Below are 14,795 nucleotides of genomic sequence, written 5' to 3'. Positions count from 1 at the left end.
GAGCTGAGAGGAAACCTTCTCTGATCCCCCCTTCAGCTAGTGAACCTTGGAGGGTATCTCCTAGCTCCTTCAGGAGATCCATCTGAAGTACATTAAAATGTGTCAGATAATTCAGTGATCTAAGTGCAAAAGTCGCTGAAGAAAAAGTGCACTTTCCATATCTGTCCATCGTATGAGACTCCTTGTTCGGTAGATGGACAGAAGATGATGTCTCAGATCCTTCTTGGTAGCTGCCGCCACCACCATAGCATCTACTGGGACTCCTTTCATTAGAAAACTTTTATCCACTGGAGACGTGATAAACTTATTTGGCCTCCAAGGAACAAGTACCACTGAATCTGGAGACTCCCATCCCTTTCGAGAAACTAGGTCCATTAGTTCGTCAAAAGGCGGTGACACCCAAGTGGAGGAAGGGAGAGATCCAAAGGCCTTCAGATATACAGACTCCTCCGAAGGGTTGATGGACGTCCAGCCACCTCTCTGTTTTAGAATTTCTAGGATGTCCACAAAGGTGACATTCTCAGAGGGCGACTGTGGGGACCCTTCAGAAACATCAAGGTCTCCATCCGATGTGATGGACTCCTCTGGGGAGTCTAAATGCCTCCTCTTGCATAACCTCTCCTGAGAGACCTCCTCAAAGGGGTATTCTGGAGAGGTTTCGGAAGAGAGGGGGTCACCCAATGGGGCATCCTGAAGCCTAGAATCTCCATGTCCTTGTGGATGCAATAGTACCGAGATAGACACCTGCACCTTTGGGGGAAGAATATCTCACCCTGAGAGTGGACGTGTCTGTGGAGACAGCACTTGCTTCAATATCTCAAAAGCCCCCCCCGGCCCTGATCCGAAGAAACTCCTGGCACCGAAGAACCAAAGGGAATCCCTGGGATCAAGAGGGGTTGCTCCGAGGCTGAGGTCACCTGAGCTGACACCCTGACAGGCAAGTTCAGATCCAACAACTGTCCAATCCTACTCACCTCAATGGACCTAGCTGGAAAGCATTGGTTCCTAGACTCCTCGAGTTCAGATGGAACAGAGGACGTCGGAGTGATGGCTAGATCTGAAGATCCTGTGATGGGTCTTGGTTCTGACGGTTCCACTACAATCATTTCTGGCCATTCTGGCTCTGAGGTCCAAGATCGGATTGGAGGAGGAATCGACACTGAAAGGGTGGGCTTTGTTCGGTTCCAAAGCCTTCTGGGTTGGATCCGACAACAGTTTGCTGAGCGCTGGTGTTATTAACAGCCTTTGCACCACACTATTAACATCGGACAGGTTCCTGGAAGATAGAGTCGAGGGGGCAGGAGATCTGGACTGTAACAATGGAGACCTTAGGGTGAGAGATACCAGTTCCAATTCAGGGGACTGGCTCTGCACCTGAAATTCCACCGGCACCGGAATTGAAGGAGTCGAGGAGGTAGGCTGCTCGCACCAGACAGCCTTTGGATCCGGAGTTGACACTTCTGGCAATTTTTTAGATGGCTTCGACTGAGCACTAGAAAATAAGGACCTTTTCCCTGACTTGTCTGATTTTGAAGAAGGGGATTGGCCTGAGGTTGAAGAACTTTGACTTTCTTCGATCGCTTTAGAAAAAGGTGTTTTTAATAGGTCTCTTAATATTAATAACACCCTGTGGCTAAAGGAGTGATGGATAGCACAGGACTCTTGGAGGTGAACTGCTCCAAGACAGTACATACAAATGATATGCCTGTCAGTAATGGACATTTTTTGACCACATTTAACACTTTTTAAAGCCAGAGGGTTTAGCTTCCTTAGAATCCTTTGAAGATATAGTCATCAACAATGGAAAAACAACTAACAACCAACTATGCAATATACTCTACTTTTTTTTTTTTTAAACAACAACAAGGTAATAGCAAGAAACCACTCAGATGAAGTTCAACAATGGAAAAAAGCCCTCTAAGTTAAATGGGCTAAAGCAGTTCTCTAATTCAAAATGAGCTAGCCTTGAAAAGTTAAAGGACGAGAATAGAAAGGAGTAGAAAGCCCTCGAACTAAAAATGGGCTTTTAGTAATTAAGATTCAAGCCAGGATAGGGAAAAAAGGGCCTTATGGGGACACAACGGCCAACAGCAATGAAAACTCAGAAACAAACGAAAATGCACACAATTTTACTTATCTATGCAAACAACACAGGTATTTTCAACAATTTTGTCAAAGTACGTAGAAAAAAAACTCTACTTAGCTAGAGCCAGTAGGAAGAGCACCTGATCTTGTTTAGCATCAAAAGAAATCTGGGGAGCTCTCCTAGTGCATGATGGGATAGGGTTTTAGCCATGAGCTAGTGGAAGACCTCGAGCTTTTGTATTAGGCTGAGTCCGATCCGAGGATCGGATCCAAACCCAACCCAACCTGCTAACAATGAAGGCAAGATAGGATAACATCACATCATATGTCCAACGTAAGATTTTTTTTTCTTCTATTGCACAGTTAGGCAAACTCTTATTCTTTAAGGTGTGATGGTTCCCTATTCCTTTTTAAGGTTGGGAAAGACTCCTGATGGTTACTCAGTGGGTGGCTGCATGTTCTTAAGAAAAAAAACACAGTCCTCAGCCAGCTTCATCAGATCTTTTGGGGGGGGGGGGGATATGCAACTCATACTAAGGCAAGATGGAGGATGTTTAGATGCCTTGGCACTACTATTTTGAGCAGTGGCCACCTTAGATGTTTCATGTTATGGGCATATGCCTTAGGGCTTAGATTTGTGAACATGGGTCTAGGACTTTGACTTTTGAACCAAGGATATCCTTGTGTACTACAAATGAGGGCATTCCACCCTCACACCTGGTTTACAAAATGCAGGCTTTAGAACCAGAAGCCAGTAGGAAGCATTTTGACAAAACGGCTGCTGAAAAACTTCAGCTTGGGAGCATACTGTTTCCTCAGAATGTGGCACCCCCCTGAGAGGGACACTTGTAGAGGACTCCGGTCCAAGTAGACAGGGGTGAGGGCTGTAAAACAGCCTCACTGGACTAGATGTCCTCAAGACAGGGAAGACCTTGAGACTTGATAAATATGTAACTGAAACGGATAGCTCTCAAAAAATATCTGCAAGCAAGCAAAATGAAATTTTTTTTTTTCACAACAGGGTACTTACCTGTACTCTGGAAGCCATGCCAAACTGATGGTGCTTAGTATTCACATCAGTTAATAACTCTTACTTTCTTGTACCGTGGCAAAGAAAAAGTTATGCACGTACCATAACGTGGAATCTCTGTTATCCTATGTCATTATTCATCACTCTTGGGTCTTGGATGCAACATTAGATCAGAGCTGGCAACTTTGCAGACAGCTTCTATGCTTGAGCTCCTCTCACTCCTATAATCCCTTGCCGCCCTCTAACTCCTCAGATCGAGTTTGCCCTAGAGCTAGAAAACAGCGAAAAAAGACCTTAACCACCACCCACCAGATAGGAAATCTCCACTTCCTCTAGGTCTCACAGGATGGGGGAAGGAGGGAGGGATAGTGATAAACAGTGACAGGATAACACAGATGCCAAGTTATTGTAAGTACATAACTCTATTTGATGTTATCCATGACACTATTCTTCACTCTTGGGTCAGAATCCCCAGCTACCCTGATGAAGGGACATGCCGAAGAACTGTGGAGCTAAAGGAAGCCCTGTTCTTGGAGACATCGAGCTTATAATGACTGAAAGTGTAAGGAGACCAGGTGGCTGCCGCACAAATTTCATCTACAGAATGACAGGCCAGATAGGCAGCTGACGTAGCCATAGATCTAGTGGAATGAGCTCTGACTGGACCTGGCAAAGAAAAGCCTTTTGAAGAATAGACAAAGGAGATGAACACTGAAATCCAACGAGAAATAGTAACTTTGGAGACTGGCTGACCTTTTCTGTTCAAAGAGAATGCCATGAACAGCTGGTCAGATCTGCGGAAAGCTTTTGTTCTATCCAAGTAGACAAAAAAACAAGTAGCCAGCAACACGGGGCTGTGGAATAAAATTTATTGAATCATGGCTTCTTTTTGAAGCCATGATTCAATACATATTATTCCACAGCCCCGTGTTGCTGGCTACTTGTTTTTTGTTGTTTTTTGGTTCAGTTTTCATCTGCCGTGCAACTCTCTCCGTGCAGGGGAATTGTTTTTGGTTGCTCTATCCAAGTAGAACCATAACTATCTATAAACATCCAGCGTGTGCAACAAATATTCCCCTTTATTATAAAAGTTGGGGAAGAAAACCGGCAACTGAATTGACTGATTCAAATGAGCTTCCGTGGCTACCTTAGGCATGAAGGAAGGGTTAGTTCGAAGAACCACTCTGTCCTTATGAAACACCATGTAAGGCAGTTTTGGTAGAGAGCCTGCAGCTCTGAAACTCTTCTTGTCAAAGTTAAGGAAACTAGAAAAGCAGTCTTCTGTGATAAGAACTTCATGTTATATGTAGCCACAGGCTCAAAAGGACTCTGTGTAAGAGACTGCAGCAGAAAGGAGACATCCTAAAGAAGGGAAAGGGTCCTTGACAAGAGGCCATAGTAGGAAAACATCCTTCGAAAATGCCTTGCAACGGTGAGAGGAAAAGGAGGGAGCCTTGCACACATGAAAATTGGAGATGGCTGCAAACTGCACTTTGATGGTAGGAAAAACTAGCTCCTTCACGAAAGAGGGAAATCAAGAACAGTAAGATGTCTGGGATCGAAGCAGAGAAGGTGTCCAGATTCTGCTGCTTGGCCTAAACTGAAAACCTTTTCCACTTACTGGCAGATAATTTCCTGGCAGATGACTTCCGAGAAGGCAGAATAATGGTCTTGATTAATGAAGTAAGCCTGGACTGATTCAAGATTATGGGAAGTGGACAAACCATACGGTCAGATAAAGAGTCTGAAGGTTTGGAGTCAGAAGCAAGGAGGGGTAGGAAATCGGATCTGGAAGGGGATCTAGTACACCCAAGGGGGGTATTTCAAATGAGACCGTAGAAGAGGAAACCACACATGCTGAGGCCAAAAGGGAGCAATGAGGATCAAGGTGGCCTTGAGGCGTTGATCCTTCTGAAGAACTCTTGGTATGAGAAGTATAGGAGGACAGGCGTAAAGGAGACCCAGAGGCCAATTGTGAACCAGAGCATCCCTGGGGGACTCCCCGGCAGGGGGAACCAGGGCAAAATACCAACACCATTTGTGACTGAGGGGAAGCAAAGATATCGCAGCTCGGCTGGCCCCAGCAAAGGAAGATCTCTTTTGCCACTACAGGATTCAGGGACCACTTATGAGGACTCAGGATTGCCCTGCTGAGCCTGTCTACCTATACGCTGGTCTCGCCGGGAATGTGCGTTGCAAGAAGAAAGCTCCCAGAGGACATTACCCATTCCCAAACAATCATGGCCTCATGACAAAGCAGATAAGAGTGGGTGCCCCCTTGTTTGTTGATGTACCACACAACAGCCATGTTGGCCGTGTGAACTGCAATGGTACCTAGAGGAAGGCAATCGTGAAAGGCCTGCAATGCTTTCATCTCCAGTATGTTTATGTGCAGTTTGGTCTCCATGAAGAACCACGTACCTTGGACCACCTTTCCCTGGTAATGCTCCCCACATCCTAACAGGGAAACATCTGAGGTCACAGTAGCACTGGGGGGGGGGGGGGGGGCAGAAGGTCTACCTGTTAGGTCAAGACACAATCCACCAAAGGAAATGACACCTGCACACAGGAGTGAGACGGATCAAGGCAGTCATTGGATGAGACAGGAAAGACCACTGGTCCGCCAAAGTCCACTGAAGAACCCTCATGCTGAACCTAGCTAACGGCACCAGATAGACTGCTGCTGTCAAAGACCCCAAAGCCCTGAGAATAATGTGGGCCTGGGGATGACTCAGATCTAGAAGGCACTGGGATACGAGTTTGGATGAGATGAACATTGCAGAGAGGGAGTGCTGCACTCTCAGAGTGTCCAGCTGAATCCTGATGAACTCCAAATTCTGGGATGGAATCAGATTTGATTTGGGGAGACTGACTGTGATCCCTAGCCGATTGAACAAGCGAAGCACGTACTGAGAGGCTGCGGCCAGCCAATGCCTGGTGAGAGCTGTGAAAAGCCAATCACAGAGGTAAGGAAACACCTAGAATCCCAGCAGTCTCAAGTGATCTGTGACCACTGCTATGCATTTGGTGAACACCCATGGGGCTGTGGTGAGACCAAAGGGCAGTGTCCTGAAATGATAATGATTGGTCCCTACACGAAAGCAGAGATGTCTCCCAGAGCTCCTGTCTATTTTTACATGATAGTACACATCCTGGAGATGTGCCGAGCACATCCATTCATCCTTGTGCAAAAGAGGCAAAATGGATTGGACAGTGAACATCCGGAACTTGAACGTCTTGATGGAAAAATTGAGCATACTGAGGTCCAGAGTTGGAAGCAAGTCCCCCATCTTCAGCATAAAAAAGAAGCAAAAGGTCCAGTTCTCGCTGTCCTGGGGGATCTCTCGGATGGCTCTCTTTTGAAGAGGCTTGATCACTTCTTTCTGAGCTAACTCCCTCTGATGGGGTGGTGCATTGGGAAGGCATCTCCTGACTGGGGAAGACTGTGAAAAGGGAATGGAATAGCCTCTGGAAATAAAGTTTAACACCAAGAGATCTTTTGTAATGTTTGTCCAGGCCAAAGAGTGCAGACACAAATGACCCCTGACTATCTCCAGGGAAGGACAGTCGGACAGCGCCTCAGGAGTGCTGGGGGGGCTTCTCAGAGAAAGGTTCTCTAGAGCCTTGATTTTGTGGACCCCCCCTTCTGCCTCTGGAGTAGTGTCTACTGTTGAACCTTCTTCCCCGACCTCTAGAAGAGGGTCCATCATGAGCATCTTGAAACGTGGACTTCGACTCGTGAAACCACATTTTCCTGGCCCTCACTGTGTCTTGGAAAGGGAGCATTGAGGGGTAGAAAATTTGATTCCCACAGTCGACAAGGTCTTGCCTTCCTGCTCACTGCAGGTAACTGCTTCTTTGACTGAAGGGCCAGAGAGGGTAGAACCGAAGGGGGACCTGGTGAATGATGCCTTAAAGGACTCCGCAAAAGCGCAGCCAGGCATGAAGCCAAATAGCGATACCTGTACCGACCGCTCGAGAGGTGCCTTCCGCAGCACTGGCAATCAGTCTCATTGAGGAATTAGCTAAGGAAGTGAGTGTAGACAGCTTGCGGGACACCTTACTTAGTTCCCCGGCAGACACTAACTCAGAAAGGGACATGGTAAGCTCTTTGACTAAGGTAGCTGATAAACACCCATTTTCTATGTCTGTCAATAACCCTGGACTCTCGGTTAGGGGGGAAGAACAGAAATACTCTGCTCCGCCAGCTCTTTCTTGGTGGTGGCAGCTACCACAATAGCATCAACTGGCATGCCCTTGGACCACACCTGCTCATCAGAAGGGGTCTCAGAAATTTATCAGTGTGCTTGGGACCAGGCTCCACAGAATATATCTCCTTCCACGCCCTGCTGACAATGAGGTCTAAAGTTCATCAGCAGGGGGGGGGGGGGGTCTCAGGACGTAGACGGTCCTGTTCCCAAAAGCCTTCAGGAACATGGACTCCATGGAGAATGAGGGGAGGGAAGACCATCCGCGTTTAAGCTGGAGGATCGCCAAGATGTCCCCAAAGAAGACATCTTCGGGCGGAGAGCTGGGGGACCCATCCCCTTCATCAAGGTCCGTATCCTCCATGAGAGACTTTGTAAGGGAGTCTAGACGCCTCCTCTTGCATGATCTCTTCTGAGGCACCTCCTCCAGGGGCTTGGGGGAGCATTTGGAAGAGAGGGGAACCCCAAGGGGGGACTCCCATCTGAAGGCTAGTTCGAAAGGACTGACCTGGAAAAGGATGAGAAGGGTTCACTCTAGGGGGGGGGGGCTAGGATGGCCCCTTTAAAGCTGGGAAGGAAACTCTCATGGAGAAGAAAACTACTCTCTACCACCTGGAAAGCCAAAGGGCTGGAAGATGCCTTGTCCACACTTCCAGCGGGCATGCCCACCTGAGAAGAGGGAACAGAGCAACCCAGTGCCTCCTGGCCTATGGATAGTACCAGCCCCGAAATGTTGAGGGGCAAAGCACCCAGGGGAATGGACTGGTCCAAGAAAACAGGTCCATAGCCCCCACTCAAGGACTCCAGGGCAACAGGGTGGGACTTCATCTGCTTGTGGGAAGGCAGAGCATAGGTAGTCAGTGTCCCCGATGTGGTAGAGACAGTGAGGCTTCTAGGGGCCCCTGCATCATCCCACACACAACCCAGGGCCTGAAAATCCAAAACTGAGTCAGACAAGGAGAGAACAGCGAAAGGTTAGGAGATGGACCCCTATTGCCAGATGAGCAGGGGACGCAAGGAGCCCCAACTCAATCTGAGCCTTAAGAAAGAACCTTATCACCTTGTCCATTTCTCTTGGGAGCAGGCTCCTACAGGACCTAGATGTGGTGGAGTACCTAGCCGGGGGGGTGGATGTCTGGGGCCCATGGACCTCCCCTGCCTATCCAAAGATCTGCTCCTGTGCTGGGAAGTAGAACAGGACTACTTCAAGCCCAGACACAAAGGGAAGTCCTCAATAATTAATGCAAGATCTGACACAGATCCCGGATCCGAGCACATTGGATCCAAAAGCATAGAAGGATCCAAACGCTTGGATCCCACATGACTTTGATCTGAGGAAGCTGAATCCATGGATGGTCCAGACCTGGACGGATCTGAAGGCCTCGATCAGTAGGCCTTGGATCTGGAGTGGATTCCCAGAACCTCTGATCCGAGGATCTCAGAGACGAAGACCTGGGTCCGGAAGGAGAGTGGCAGGGCCTGGGATCTGAGGATATCAGAACTGACTGGACAGAGCCTGGAGTCAGATCTGAGGAAAAAGGATCCAACAGCCTGGCCTTTTTAGAAGAAGCTGACCTAGGAAGAGAGGGGGCCTTCCTCTTATGATCAGACGGTCCAGACTTGGCCGGAGACTGGGCCAACGAACCCCCATGGGCTAAACTTTTCAGGAGAAGTTTGTTTCGGCTCTCGACCAGGGCCTTGGGGTTGAATGCAGCAGAAATATTGCATTCGACCTCCAGGTGGTTGGCGCCCAAACAGTAAAGGCACTCCTCATGCGAATCAGACACAGGCATCTTCGGACCACATGAGGAACACCTTTTGAACCCAACAGGCTTGTCTGACATGTTGGACACAGACAAAAACACCTAATCCTAAAGAACGGGCTAAACTTGGAAACCGGGAGGGAAGGCTAGGGTCAAAATCAGAAGCACAACTGATCACAATAAGGTATAATAAAACTATAGGCAACAATAAACCTAATGGGGAAAGGGCCACACAAAACAGGGTGCCAAAAGCAAACAAACTAGCGAAACGGGAGTCTGATACCAAGAATGGCAAACGAGATCTGAGGGGCTAGAGGGCAACAAGGGATTATGGGAGTGGGAGGATCTTGAGACTAAAAGCCATCTGCAAAGTTGTCGGATCCAAGACCCAAGAGTGAGGAATAGTGACATGGATAACCAGATCAAATGAACATGGTGTGGGTAGACTTTTTATTTTTATTTATTTTTTTTTACAACAGGTATGCTGACATCTAAGCTGGACGGCATTCATCTGTGCTGGAGGAAGAAGGGTTAGTAAATGGAAGTCAGGTCAAACATCAGGCCTTCTGCAGTGGAAGTCCCAAGAGTTAGCACTACTGCAACAGTGAACAATACAATGAACAATCAAACCCAGTCAAGATCTGATTTACTATGAATATGTCTGGCATGGTCTCCCCCACACCTTCTGGTTTCTTACTTGATGAATTACTGGAGATGAGCATTTCATCTAGACATTGTTGTATCTTATCTAGATCTTCCCTAGTGAACCTCCATTTGTTCTCTGCATGCTGCACTGGTTCTCTCAGATTTGCAAGTTTCCGAACAGATGCTACTTGGGATGGTTGAAGACAGGAAGCAGGAAGTGAACCAGTGGTGAATCCCTCTGGGAATTTTTGTGTTAAAACCTTCAAGCCTGAAAAGACAAGGCAATATGAACATTTAAATAAGAAAAATGTAAAGTAATTCTTCCATAGAAGGTGGTTCAAGAAGACAGATATTCAGACATGTACTGCACTTGTGGTTGGCAATCTATCCTACAAATTAAAATAAATACATCAAAAGTCAGCATGAATAGTGCATAAAACACCACCAAACTATTTCCACTTCAGTCTGTACAGTTTTTAATTTATTACCCCTACAAACAAATGCTAGTGTCTAGACAGGCATAACCAAAAACAAAAAATTACTCAAGACAGCAGTACTGACAGATGCACTAGGAGACAAAGGACAGGGTTGAGAATGACATGCTTAATGAAAAACACAGAATGAACTAGCTCTGTTGGCTTATGGGAATAAAGCACTAACTGCAGCAACCCAGATGACCAGAGTTCAATTAGTATCGCTGGCATCTGCTGGAGCTGATATGGGTAGGGTGGATATGCCAACCCTGGTAAGACAGCGGGGAAGAGTGGGGCCAACAAATGCCACAGTCTTCAGGCAATTCAAGGATGACCAACAGATTGGCATTTGTGAGCCCAGCCAATATGTTATAGTCCTCATTACAGGTGTACGGTAGTAAGCACTCATACAGAAAGGGCATAGTGGTTCCCCTGGTGATGCAGTGACATATCCCTCATCCTGTGGAGAGGTTAGGGCTTAAACACGTCATCATTTCCAGGATAATGGCCAGGGCACAGAATATCCCTCACAACTGCCTAAATGACAGTCATGTCATGGATTGTGCTCCCCAGTGATATGGGGTCAATAAACAGTGGCAGAGACTTGCTGTTCAGAATGTGGTATAGGATAGACGAAAGCAGTGCATCCAGACAAGTAGTACATTAAAGCCACATAGTTTTTGAAGTTGACAGATTACAAAGACTGTGGGCTGTGCTCCACAATATGTGACTGGATTAATTTTCCAATATTGACACTGCACTGGGAATCAGAGTGGTGCTACACTCCCGAATGTGCCATCTTTTGGAAGAAATGCAAAGCTAAAGTCTCATTTCCCTGAGATGGTGGTAGTTTAGGTGGACGTAAAAGAGGCCTTGGCACATCTCAAAAAGTGTGGGGAAATTTCCCCAGTACCCTGGCCAGACTTACTGTAGCCAGTATGAAACAGCACATTGGGTGCTCCTGAAAAGACTCCACTGGCTTACTGCGACTAATCCAGTCAAAAAAAGCACAAATAAAATGGTCTCAGACAATGGGACCATAAAAAGCACTAAAAAACCCCACCAAAAACAGAATGCCTGAAATATTGTTTTTTGTCTGTTACTGATATTTCCTGGTTACAGACCATGCAAGACAATATTTCTGATTTTAAAACATACTTTGGACAGTGATACACTGACTATTAAAAGAAAAGTATCTAGAAATATATCAAAGAAATTGTCTACCACTATTAGTACTTTTCACATATACTATTTGTTTTATTGATTCATCTCTTTCTCTATTCAGTTTGCTACTTGCCAGTAAAATTAAGATGAAAAGGAATTAGCTGCTTTTAAATTAAGATAAAAAAGATGTACTCACCATAACGTTCCATCTGTGTTGTCCATTTTCATTCAGCCTCAACCTATGGGACTTGGATCCAACCTTGAATCTGACTCGGCTGTTAATACAGCTCACGGAAACCTACAAACTCTCGAGCTCTTCCCTACCCACTATGGTCTGGGTCACATCTCACCTTAGATATGTACGACTTGAGAAAAGAAGTATAAACAAAGAACTACACAAGATGTCATCACCTGAGTTCAAATCCAGGGGAGCAAGAGACGCTTGACTGTGTCCTCATGTATATGTTTCTTGTCATTTGGAATATGAACAAAAAAGGCTGGGGGTTGGGGGTTGAGACTGAATAAATGGACAACACAGATAGAACATTAAGGCGAGTACATAACTTCTTTATCTAAAGTTGCCAATTGTCATTCATCCTCAATATATGGGACAGAGTTCCCAGCTACCTGAGCCGTGGGTGGACCCTAAGGAAGGATCTTCCTGAGAATGGCCAAGCCAAACGCCATTCTTCCCCTTGAGACCAGATCTAATTTGTAGTGGTTGATAAGGTTATTTGAATTTGACCAAGGAGCAGCTAGCTGTGCAAATATCATCCATGGAAGTTCAAGACTGCTTTGGTATAATGAGCTCTCACAGGTTTGTGGAGGGGCACATTCAATTTTGCATACACCAAGGAAATAAATTCTGTTATCCATCTGGCTATAGTTACTTTCTTTACAGGTTGCCCTAACGTACGGGGCACAAAGGAAATGAAAAATTGGTCTGATTTCCTGAAATCCTTTGTACGATGCAAATAGTAACGTAACCATCTATGGACATCCAATGAATGCAGCAAGAACTCCCCTTTGTTACTGAAATTTGAAAAGAATACTGTAAGATGAATGGCCTGATTAATATTGGATTCTGACACCATCTTCGGTAAAAAGGAAGCATTGATTCGTAAGGTTACCCTACCCTTGTGAAAGACCAAGTGAGGGGATTTGAAGGACAAAGCATGAAGTTCTGCTATTCTCCTGGCCAAGGTTATACAACCAGAAAGACCATCTTCTAACTTAGGAATTTTAAATCATATTTGGCTGCAAGTGCAAAGGGAGATGGAGTCAGTGTCTGCAGTACTAGAGTTAAATCCCATGGGGATCAGGGTCCCTAAAGGGAGGTTCTTAGGGAAGGAGTACCCTTCAGAAATACTTTACAAATTTTTGCAGAATCCAAGGAAGAATTGTGTAATCCCACATGGAAATTTGAAATTGCTGCTAGCTGAACTTTAATAGTAGATGTGATTGCTCCTTTATTGAAGAATTCTGCTAGAAATTCAAGGACTGCATATGTAGGAGCTGTAAACAGTTCTATGTGATTTTGCTCCACCCTATAAACAAATTTTTTCGACTTGCTTTCATACAATTTCCTAGTAGACGGTGTTGGGGATAACATAATAGAAAGGACTGTGGGAGAAAGTACAGGTTGCCTGGCCATCAATGAAATTGGAGAAACCATGCAGTCAGTCTGAGACTGGGAAGGTATGGGTGAAATCAGTCATGTAGGATGGGACAAAAGGTCTGGAGTCAGATCCAGAATCCAAGGAGGAGATAGGTGAGGCCAAAGAAAGGGGAACCGCACTTGTCAAGGCCAGTAAAGTGCAATGAGGATTACTCTGCTCTTCAATCTGGCTGCCGTCTGTAAGAATATGAGAATCAAGGGAGTTGGGGGATAGGCATATAACAGACCGGGGGGCCAATCATGGTGAAGAGTGTCCCTTGGCGACTCCCCCACCTTAGGACAAAGCTGCTGCTGCATTCGTTTTTTAGGGGAGATGCAAAAAGATTGCAGCAAGGCTGACCCACTGAAAAAAAAATAAAATTTGCCACTTTGTGGTGAGGTAATAGAATGGACCTGCTGAGTTTGTCTGCTGTCAGATTGGACTTCCCCAGAATGTGCACTGCCACCAGAAAGAGACTGGAGGCCATCACCCATTGCCACACTCGGAGCTTCTAGACACGGGGGGGTAAGACTTGGTTCCGCCTTGCTAGTTGATACACCAAACTACTGGCATATCGTCTGTTTGAACTGCAAATGTACTGAGAGAGAATGAATCTTGGAATGCTTGCAACGCCGAAAGCACTGCTCATCTCCACAATACTGATATGCAGGTTGGCCTCTACAAGGGACTAAGTGCCTTGGACACACACTGAGAAACGTCCGTGGTCACTATGGCCTTGGGCTGAGGGGGTATGAACAGGTGACCTTGTTGGGGCTGGCATGACTATGTCCACCTTGAGAGATAATTTTTGCATATCTGAGTCACCCTTCTTTGTAGACATTGGGCGAGTGAAAAAGGACCACTGGGTTTGTAGCATCCATTGTAAAACTCATGTGATACCTTGCTAGGGGTTCTAAAGTTATGGCTGCCACCATTGAGCCTAGAGCCTGCAGGACCTTTTTGTTTGATATCTTCGGACAGCAAATGATTCTCCTGACTTGGATTCTGATGTTCTGTACTCATAGTAATAGAAGAGATGCAAGTATGGATTGAGTGAAAGACTGTGACGATGAATTCCACTTTCTGGGTGGGTTGCAAAGTGTGATTTGTTATGATTTACTGTGATTCCTAGAGTTAAGCAAGTCTTTAATACCTGGTCTCTCACTTTTACCAACTGATGCCTGGTTGCATTGGTGATGAGCTAGTCATCCAAACATGAGAACACTCAGATTCTCTGCAGCCTTAGATGGGCTGCTATCACTGCCATGCATCTGGCAAACACCCTGGGGACTGTGGTGAGGCCAACTGGTACTGACTGGTTCCCACTTGGAAGTGTTACGTACCTCCTGGACCATCTGTTCATCTTTATGTCATATTATGTGCTTTGGAGGACTATCGAGCACATCCAGTCACCTTTCCCCGAAAAGGGTATAATTGACTATACCATGACCATTTGGAACTTGGTGTGTGGGACTGACTAGTTTAGCACACTGAGATCCAAAACTGGTCTCCAGTCCTGTCTTTTTTGGAACCAAAAGAACCTTGAGTAAGTTCTGGATCCTATCTGGTCTGGTGGGACCTCTTGGAGGACTCTTTTTGAAAGCAACTGCTGAATTTGCCGAGTTGCTGGCTCCCTTTGACTGGGTGGAACATCATGGAAGTTTATTGACAGAGGTGGAAGAAAAAAGGGTATGGTATAACCTCTAGTAATAATTTTCTGCACCCAAATATCATTTGTTATACTTAGCCAGGCTAAGTGCAGGGAAAAC

The 14,795-nt window shown here is 46.0% G+C and overlaps 1 protein-coding gene across 1 annotated transcript in view; it reads right to left on the bottom strand.

The window, feature by feature from the left end:
• The window catches only part of CEP41 (centrosomal protein 41), a 1,035,505-nt gene that overhangs the window by 87,531 nt on the left and 933,179 nt on the right, over window positions 1-14,795 (bottom strand). The window contains exon 8 of the mRNA XM_044088672.1: window positions 9,784-9,999. Coding sequence (XP_043944607.1) covers window positions 9,784-9,999 — 216 coding nt within the window. The remainder of the gene's footprint in view (window positions 1-9,783; window positions 10,000-14,795) is intronic.

The sequence above is a fragment of the Protopterus annectens genome, chromosome 11.part0 (genome assembly GCF_019279795.1).
Source record: "Protopterus annectens isolate FY-2018-M chromosome 11.part0, PAN1.0, whole genome shotgun sequence".
Classification (NCBI taxonomy): domain Eukaryota; kingdom Metazoa; phylum Chordata; order Ceratodontiformes; family Protopteridae; genus Protopterus; species Protopterus annectens.
The sequence above is the reverse complement of the archived record's forward strand: the minus strand, read 5'-3'. Positions and strand labels throughout refer to the sequence as shown.